Source organism: Polypterus senegalus, chromosome 11, assembly GCF_016835505.1.
Source record: "Polypterus senegalus isolate Bchr_013 chromosome 11, ASM1683550v1, whole genome shotgun sequence".
Classification (NCBI taxonomy): domain Eukaryota; kingdom Metazoa; phylum Chordata; class Cladistia; order Polypteriformes; family Polypteridae; genus Polypterus; species Polypterus senegalus.
In genome coordinates this window covers 63993242-64003344 of record NC_053164.1, presented here as the reverse complement: position 1 = coordinate 64003344, position 10103 = coordinate 63993242, and the positions used below count along the sequence as shown (strand labels likewise).

At 40.8% G+C, this 10103-nt stretch overlaps 1 protein-coding gene across 1 annotated transcript in view; it reads left to right on the top strand.

The window, feature by feature from the left end:
- The first annotated feature begins 116 nt into the window (after window positions 1–116).
- LOC120538561 (zinc finger protein 721-like) overlaps window positions 117–10103 on the top strand; it is an 83662-nt gene continuing 73675 nt past the window's right edge. Inside the window, exons 1-2 of the mRNA XM_039767957.1 lie at window positions 117–263; window positions 4446–4814. Of these exons, the coding sequence (XP_039623891.1) occupies window positions 4484–4814 (331 nt within the window). The 5' untranslated portion in view covers window positions 117–263; window positions 4446–4483. The remainder of the gene's footprint in view (window positions 264–4445; window positions 4815–10103) is intronic.

Genomic DNA, 10103 nt, shown 5'->3' with positions numbered 1-10103 from the left:
TGGGCTGAACCCCGCCTCCAGCTCAGATCCGCCCACATCTAACGATGCCAAGTACTGCATTACCTGAAGTGGGTGTGGTCTGCCGGCCTTGTCCTTTTCCACCTCCTCCGAGGACGTCCCATCACACGTCATCAATAGGCGACGAATGCGAAAGTCAACGTGCGCGTTCCGTCCCTGAGTTTATGAGCGGAACCGGAGGCTGTGACGGTAGCTGCAGAGCAGTGATAAAGGCTTTTAAAAGTGTCACATCAACCCTGCAAAAGGTAAGTGACCATTACTTTACGGATGCGGGATTTTTTTTTCTTGTGTTAGTCGAAGTTACAGCCCGCTATTTTAATTACAGGCTGGCGGAAAGTTAAGGACGCGGCTCGACTGAATGTTTCCGCGCATCTCGCCATTCCCCTCTGGGCTCACTTCACTTCTTGTTGTCGACCGGATTGCGTCCGAATACCCCGCTATTCCTTTCCGTCGATTTCTTCTGTCGGCGTTTTAGTGAAATCGTCCAATTCTTTGAGCACGAGGAGGAGGAGGAGGAGGCGGCGGCGGTGGTTTAACGTAGAAACTGCGCTTTGATTTCTGAGTTTCATTCCTTTTCTTCAGTAAAGCACCTTCCGTTACACAGATCTGAGTGAGATATACACTCGTGAAGACAATACACGGGACAGCCATTGCGTTTCCAACAAACCGACTCGATTCTTCAGCCCCTTTACTGAACGCTCAGACATCGCTCACCTCACGGGACCTCCGAAGTGTTTTATTAATTAGTTTGTATTTGTGCAGTCAGTGCTTTAAACGTCAGTTCTCTCATTTTGTTATTGCCAAGGCCTGCATTGAGTTGCCCATTGAAGCGTTACAGAAGGATCAGTTTTATAATTTCAATACACACACCATGAAATATCGCAACATTTGCCTAAAATTAAACCTCCATTTACAGACGACAGATGAATTAATGAAATAACTGCCTTTTGTATAAAGAGAAGGGAACACCTGGGAGAAAGTCCTTGTCTTGTTATTGAACGGGTATTTTAACATTTTGAACAAAAATCACCATATGATTATTCTTATCGATTCGTGAATCAATGAAATGTTGTTATTTAATTATTAATAGGAGAATTGTGATCTTGTCTCATGGGTAACCTATTTGTTGTCCAGGGGGGAAGCCTTGTGGTAAAAGCCAAGTCAACAAAACTTGTTTGTTGAAGGGCAGGCCATTTTCTGGGCAGCTTACTAATTTTGAAGGAGAATCCGCAGAAACTGTAAACCCTCCGTATCTGCTAAATTAAAATTGGCTACACAGTTCGATTTACTAGATGGAGTTTTAAAAAGCCCTTTTAATTTAGCTAATTTTAATAAAATACAATTATTTTTTGTATAGCCCAAAATCACACAAGGAGTCCTGCAATGGACTTTAACAGGCTGTGCCTCTTGACAGCCCCCCTGACTCTCTAGGAAGAAAAGGAAAATAATGGTAGAAACTGTCGTGGCGAAACATTCGTCACCCGAAGGCTTTTTACCTGAAAATGAAGCCTATGAGGACTCGAGATAGACAGACAGAGTTTTGAAGTTTTATTGCAATAAAACAACAGCAAAACAACACGGACTCGAGCCAATACGGCCAAATTGAGCTGAGCCCCGAACAGTTCAGCGATTGAAGCTTATCTAACAATTTCTTATCACTTTGGCCTTGTTCAATTAGCTCATTCTGCACCTGTCTATACTATACTAATACTGTCTATTGTTCATTTCTAGTTTCTGTTTTGCTTATTTTTGATTGGTTCTTCGACTGGGCAGATGTTCCTTCTTCCATATTTGGTCTTTCATGGTGTCACTTCCTTCTCTAAGCCTTTCAAGCTATGTTATAATGGCGGCCTAAAGCTAAGCTTTAATTAAAAAGAAATATGGTATAGGCTTTTATTAAATCATTTGCTTGGCATGCTTGATTTGCCTTAATTTCTATGCTAAAGCTAATTTCTAATTTATTCTTCTCTATTTATTGCTAATGCCTGAATATACTAGTGTTTCTTTCATGCATTACATCAGAGTGACCTTGCCTTTCTGCTGATTCACCGGTCCAGCTGGTCTCTTAAGTGCCTACCAGAGCCATCTTCTCTCTGTGGTATCGTTCCTGTACCTTCCCAGCCTTGGACACAGGTGTTCTCAATCTCCTTATCTTGTTCTACGATGGTTTCTACACGTTCATTTTGTTCTTTTTCTGTTCTTTCCCTCACTCGCAATTCTGCTGTAAGCTTAAAAAATAATGCAAAATGACTGGTTTTTGGTTAACTATTTACTTGACCTGTCTTATTTGCTTAACATTCTATTTTAGGCTTAATCTATTGTTTTGGAAGCTTTTAATTATTTTTTATGGCTCTTTATGTTAATTTGATATTTTTATGCTAATATAAAAATTTTCCCTTCTACAAAACCTTGGGAAAGGCAGTTCAAGGAGAGACCCCTTTCCAGGTGTGCAGTGGGTGTCAAAGATGGGATTAGTCCAATACACAGAACATAAATAATCGTTAGTACGATAGTCCAATAGTAATATTACAAGTATGGAGCAGAATTGAACAGTAGGTGATACCACATGATACGATTTGGAGTCCTGGAGACCTCATTCATCAAGCTGCCTCCCCCTATTGGCCATTACACAGCTGAGACAGTGCTGGGCCAGCCAATCCGATTAAAAGACCCCTCTTTCCCATGATTCCTGCGATCCTCCATCAGGGATGACTTTACCTTTGGCAGGCAAAACAACTTGGCAGGTGGGCACCAAGTGCCACATCTGAGTATCAAGAAGAGAAACAGAATAGATAGATACTTTATTAATCCCAAGAATAGGTGAGGGTTTGTAACAAATTATAATGTTTTAGTGCTAATGACCAACAACAGAGATGCAGTCTGTACAGTTAATCAGCAGCTCTAGTCAGGGTGGGCTAAACTGAAGTCGTGAGTCTTCAGCTGGGATTTGAAAGCTGAGACTGAAGGGGCATCTCTTATAGTAGCAGGCAGACCACTCCACAGTTTAGGGGTCCTGTATCTAAAAGCTCGACCTCCCTAATAGTTTGTTTGGTGTGGAAAAGTCCAGGCCATGAAGTCCTCCATCTGGTATTTCAATTTAATAACACACTTTTTTTAAACTCTTTTTTTCTTTTAATGCCAGGACTTAATTGAGCATCCTGTCTCATTTTCTAAATGTACAGACGACCAGTTGCATGGCTACCGTGTGTAGCGAGTGAGCAGTCCCACCTGGGGTGCTCCCTAAGCCCTGTTTCACATTTATCAATCCACACATCAAGAATGTGTAATCAGGATTGTGGTCGGCGATTTGCAAGCATATGGGTTCTAATTCTTAGACCAATTACAGCTTCTGTTACAAAGTCTAAGAGCAGCAGCCATTTGGAACCATGTGACCGATTCTATATATTGAAAGAAGAAAGAGCCAAAAAGTAAACGTAAGAAGTCTTGTCAAGGAATTTGCCAAGAAAAACCATTGTCTGACGTGACGTGTCCTAAACTAATCCGGTAGCCTGCCATTTTAGCCTCCACCGTGACCTGCATAGTCTGACGTGCAGCACCTCCATGAGTGTGACTGTGTGTGGCATCAGCACTCTGAAGTGACAAGTTCGGAAACTGAATTTCCTGGAGTGCGACTCAATAACGTTTTAGATTAAGCATTTAAACTGAGGAAGCAGATTCTCTCCCTTCTTTTACTCCACTTATCATTATCCATTTATTAATTTATCTATTCACTTGGCTTCACTGGCGTAAAGTTTTACTCTGCTGGCCAAGCTCTCTTTCTCAGGAGTCGGGTTGAATTGTTTAAAACCTTTTTTTTTTTTAATATTTTATGTATTTAGTTTTTTTTGTAAAACATGAGTTGTGTATGGCATATTATTTGATTTTAATAAAATCAATAAAAAAAAAATAATTTCCTGATACGCATGTGCCCACACAATATAAACTGCTTTTAACAGCGCAGGTGTGACACAGAAGTATAAATCAGTCTTTACTGTCAAACACACAACATGGAAGCCAAATAGTGAATCCTGGTGGTCCTGAACTGTGTAAGGCCCTTTAACTTTCAATTGCCCTACAATGGCTGACCCAAGGGGTATGCGAAAACTAACAAATTGCTAATCTGAGAAATTGTATAAGGTGAAGTAAAGAACAAAAAAAAAAACAGGTGGACCACCCAAAGCCTGCTGGACCTTCACTCCACACCTGACTGATAGTGTGATCTGGAGAGTGAGGAGTTACTGTCCGTGTACTGTAGGGTGACTTGATGGAGACCTATAGATACATACAGAATACAGAATCATGAATGTACATGAGCCAGCTTATACAAACATAATGCCAGCCTCTTGAAGGGGCACTGAAAGAAACGGAAGCGTTTTAAGATCTGAATGGTGCCTTCTTGATGGAATTAAATTCTGTTCTTTCAACAGTTGGAAAGAAGCGGCTGCCATTTAATGTTAACACCGACATGGAGGTGAAAGAGGAGTCCTGTGAGGCCGACATAAATACAATGGAGTTAAGGAGTGTGAGTATTAAGGAGGAGGACTGTGATGAAGAGTCTGTTCGTCGTGAACAGGAGAGTCTGTGCATTAAGGATGAAGATTATGAACTGGTAACCGTGGGCCTTAAAGAAGAGGCTGAGGAGACATCGGTCAGCATCGAGACACACGCAAGTTCTGATCGTGTTGACTTCAAGGTGATGTCTGAGTCATTACGGTCTGACACCGAGAGGACTGAGGACACGCCATCTGTTGGAACTGCGCAAGAACAACCGTCATCATCAAGTTGGTCTGGAAAAAGTAAGTGTAAAATAAAAAATTACATAACATTTACATTTTATAGTGAGTGGTATTGGACTGAAGAGGCAAACCTGTACTTTTTATAAGAAACTTGAACATGTTGTTAGGTTTTATATTTTATTGTGAAAACTGGGGAAAGGTTTTTGTAAGTAAATAATGGACTTGGAAATTGTAATATGGACTGTTTCTGGGCAGTTAAGATGTCTATTAAAGGATAAGCTTGGTATTTTTCAATTCAGAAACCTGCTTTATATCCATTTGTGTTCCATAACTAATCTCTTTCTGTATGTAGAGAGAGATTATATATCTCTATTATAATAAAAATAAAATCTTGGGTTGAAACATGATTTTCTCAGACACATTAACGTCCCCTGAGACAAAAGGACAGCTGCTGTACAGGCTTTTAAATGATGGGATGGGAGATAACTCATTCACTACGGCTTTATTAGTGGCAAATATCAAGAAATTAAAAACGAATGAAAGTGAAGTGAAGAGAGCAGGGGCAGCGCCCTCTAGTGTCTGTGTGTGTGTAGATAGAGATACAGTGAGGAGCATAAGTATTTGAACATTTGTCATGGAGGGGTCTGAAATTCACATTGTAGGTGCAATCCCACTGTGAGAGACAGAATGTAAAAAAAAAAAATTCAGGAGATCACATTGTATGATTATGAACAGAATTTATTTGTATTGCACTGCTGCACAGAAGTATTTGAACAATTATATATATATATATATATAATTAGAGAGACATACATACAGGGTGGGCCATAACTTTACATACATTGGAAATGTAAAAACCATTTTTATTTATATAATATGCTCCACATAACTGCCATTGTGTCCGCCACTGCTGATGAACACGTACTAGCACAGCCGGAGTTATGCTGGTAATGGCGTTGGTGATACGTTCCCTAAGATGATTTATGTTTCCTATCTTTCCCTGGCTGCGGTGGGCTGGCGCCCTGTCCGGGGTTTGTTTCCTGCCTTGCACCCTGTGTGAGCTGGGATTGGCTCCAGCAGACCCCCCGTGACCCTGTAGTTAGGATATAGCAGGATCTTTTCCTGATACACCATGGCCTTCAAATGCCACCAAAGATAAAGATCAAGTGGGCCATCCATATGATTTCAATTAGTTGCTCTTTATTGAAACGCAATTTTTAGGGTATCTGAAATATAAAAAATGTTAAAATCCACATTTATAGAAACTTATGGCCCACCCTGTAGATATATTGACAGATATATAGATAGATAGATAGAGAGAGAGATGTACAGAGATATAGTTCTATATTTGCCCACACTGGTGTTTTACTTTGCAGTCTATGTGGCACAGAGCAAAGCCTAGTAAATGTATCCATTTTTCATTCCAAGATGGTCAAATATTGATCTCTGTCTTGTGATTACCCACACAAGTTCTAAACTAGTTTATACGTTTCAATTATTTTAATAAAAGAATACCAATATTATGAGATTGAGGCATTTTAAGAGACGTGTGACCGCTCAGCACTTAGTCTCCCTGCACAACAGCCTTTCACCCTCCTGGGTTGGAGCGGCGCTGCTTTCCTCCCAACACAACACCTCGTATTAAACTCTTCATGCCACGTGGATAGTTTTTTTGATTTACTTCTGTATTTACATGAGAAGTCACAAGTGAAGAGAAAACATATCCTTACCACGAGAAGTGACCCATTTTATCGAGTAACTAAAAAGATTACAATTTTCAACTCTGGCACATCCTGCCTGACGAAGGGGCCTGAGTTGCCTCGAAAGCTTGCATATTGTAATCTTTTTTAGTTACTCGATAAAAGGGGTAATTTTGCTTGACTTCTCATCTTCTGTTTAAATGTCTACGAGGAGACAGAAAGCTCGCTTAGCCGCTAATAACGCTAGCGAGTTGAGCACGTCAGCAAAACGAAACCTCACAAGAAAGACAAAGTCGCTTAGCCGCTAACATTGGCAAAACGTTATCCCTTTTACTTTACCGCCTGCTGCTAATGTACAAGCGAGTTGAGTACATCGGCAAAACGAATCCTCCTAGGAGACAGATGCCCTGAGGAGTTCCTTTCAGTTACCTGACATCTCTGCGTTTCAGTTTTCTTTTTTCTGACGATTTTAATAGTTTCTAGGACCCACGGGCTTACACAGCTTGTCTTGTACGTAAACGTCTACGCGGTGAAGTGTCTGTCTGTCTGGGCCAGAAGTGCAAGGCTACACCATGAAGCTTAAAGGAAGCGACTCTGTCACCAAAGTGAAACTCGCTTAGCCGGTAATACACACGCGAGACGAGCACATCGGCAAAACGAAACCACAGAGGAGAGAGAAACTTGCTTACACGCTAATACACAACCGATGTGATTGATTGAAGTGTCAGAATCCATGGTTTCTAGGAGCAGCACGGGCTTACACTGCTAGTTGCATCCATAATGGCTAACACAGTACAACACCCTTGTACTACTTACCACCAAAAAATAGTAAGAAGAATATGCGATGAAATGATTATTTTCAGATCACTTGTGTTGTCATAAACATGCATTGGAAACGCAGAAGGTGTGGATCAGTACTTGAAAATGGATGTATTTGGTAGGCCCCCATACCCACCCTCCACTGTAAACTGCTAAAGTGGGCAAGATACGTTTTTTTTTTTATATATATATTTTTTTATTAAATGTATCGAAAGCACTTAAATTTAGGGCACAGTGTCACGTGGCATGTATGCCATGTTTGTGAAGCAGTCACCACTTTGACGTAAAATACTGATCTTATCCTTTAAAATAACACCAGAGATTCTGGGATCCAGTAGCGTATTGACATTCCTCTACTTGCTGCCCACTAATCATTTATGACCTCCATGAATGTCTCGTTTTGGGGGTGAGGAGGAGTTTGGGTGGTTTTGGGGCTCAGTTAGGGGATCATCAGAACTGCGTTTTGCTCTCTTAATCTTGACCATAAACCTTCTCTAGAGCCATTTGTTTGTCTGGAGGATTTATTTTTTTTCCCCCGTCTATTCCATTGACAGCTGCCCATGTTTCTTTTACCAGCATAAAGGGCAGTGCCATGTTATGCTTATGCTAGCCTTTGAGGTTCATTTTTTAAACTTTTGTTATGTTAAACCTAAAGAGTTTTTGAATGTTTGTACATTTGTGTTAAAATGTTCTGTGGTTTATGAAGTCATGGCAATGCGTTATTGCAAGGATCAGCAACCTTTCAGCGATGTCGTGCCAACCCTGTGTTACCATGTTATTCTGCAGGCCAACATAATTCTACCAGTTTTGTTATCTATACTAATAAAAGGCAAAGCCCTCACTCACTCACTCACTCACTCACTCATCACTAATTCTCCAACTTCCCGTGTAGGTAGAAGGCTGAAATTTGGCAGGTTGATTCCTTACAGCTTCCTTACAAAAGTTGGGCAGGTTTTATATCGAAATTCTACGCGTAAGGGTCATAACTGGAAGCAGTTTTTCTCCATTTACTGTAATGGAGATGAGCTTCAACGCCGTGGGGCGGAGTTTAGTGTGACATCATCACGCCTCCCCGTAATCACGCAGCACATAGAAAACCAGGAAGACCTCAAAAAGCGCTGAAGAAAACATGCATTATATAATTGAGAAGGCAGCGAAACAATAAGAAGCGAGCGAGTGACATATACAACCATATTCATGAGTTCTGCTACTTCGGAAACAAAGCACGATGTAAACCTACACTTTAAATTAAGTTCATAGACAGGCTGTCGCTGGCGTTTGTAATTTAGTGCCTGCCCATATAAGGCCGTCTGTCAGCGGCAATCCAATAGCAAACTGCCACTAAATATTCACGGGTGAAGGACTGTGCTTATGGAGAGGAACATGAGATGGTCAGGGTGGTGTTTGACACAAACTCAGCGAAACTGCGAGAGAAAGTTTTAAGTGCCAGGACTAAGGTAACATTAAATACAGCCATGGACATAGCGAGATGGCACCAGCACAGCTGGGAACCTTCGATGCATGTACACGGCGGCTCCGTGAACTGGCGCAGTGCACAGATAAAAGCAACAGTTCCAAAGAGCTGAACAAAACCGAATTACACAATTGAAAAGGCAGCAAAAATATGAAGCGTCTGATACATAAAGCATATTCATAAATCCAGCTACTGCGGAAACAAAGCACACGTTGGAAAAAGTCAATGTCCGCTAAAGGAAGACAGTGTAAAAAAACCGTGCATGCAGTGTGTCAGGTCTCAGATAAAGAAGAAGGCGAGCTGTTTATTGATGCAGTAAGAAGCGAATCGATGAATGAAACCTGTCATCTTTACAGCGATTGACAAACACGGAATGTAACTTGAACACAACACATCCTACAAATCGAACCTGATTGAAAGAAATAATGATAATCAAATCCTTGATGACAGCAACACTCAGTAACACTCACAAAACAAATACTGTATATTGACAGTCATGTTACGTTATTTTTAAAATGTTCCCTTTTCTTTTCTAGCTTTTTAACACACTACTTCTCGCTGCGATCGCGGGTATATATATATGTATATATATATCCGATCTACATACTCGAATAATGGATACTTTATTCCATCAATGATTGTTTTGGTAAAGCCATACTCAGTGTATTCATTAGATGAGCGGTAAAAAGTAAGAGCGAGGGAGGATGACTTATTGAGGCATGCAGGCTGTAGTCTTGCGTCAACTCTATCTGAATTGCGATCACATTTGAAAAAATATATCTTTTCAAGTTCTATTTAGTCCATATGTGTCAAACTCAAGGGCGCGGGCCACATCCGCCCAGCGTGTAATTATATCCGGCCCGAGATCATTTTATATACTGTATTATTGTTATTAAAGCCGGGTATATGAAGCGCTGGTAACACAATAAACTACAGATCCCATAATGCAGCGCTTCAGCTGCCTTGCCAACACTTACGCGTTAATCAAGTCTAGCTTATGATGCTGCAAGTTATTGCGAAGCTAGCTCACGATGCTGAGAGAAAAGTTGATTCTGAAAATAGAGCCTTTAAAACCGATGGGAGGCTGAGTATATGTTTACTGAACCCGTGTGTCTCATTTGTGGAGCTAATGTGGCTGTAATTACAGAATTTAATCTAAGGCGGCACTATGAGACAAAACATCAGGGTAACCTGAAGACCTGAATGCAATGCAGAAGATACAGAAAGCAGAATAATTAAATAAGAATCTGACACTTCAGCGGACGTTTTACCCGTGCACAATCACAAAGTGATTTCAAGTGAAGCTGCTTTTATGGGAGACACAAATGCACCAGTGCACCTTGCCCCACTTTCCCT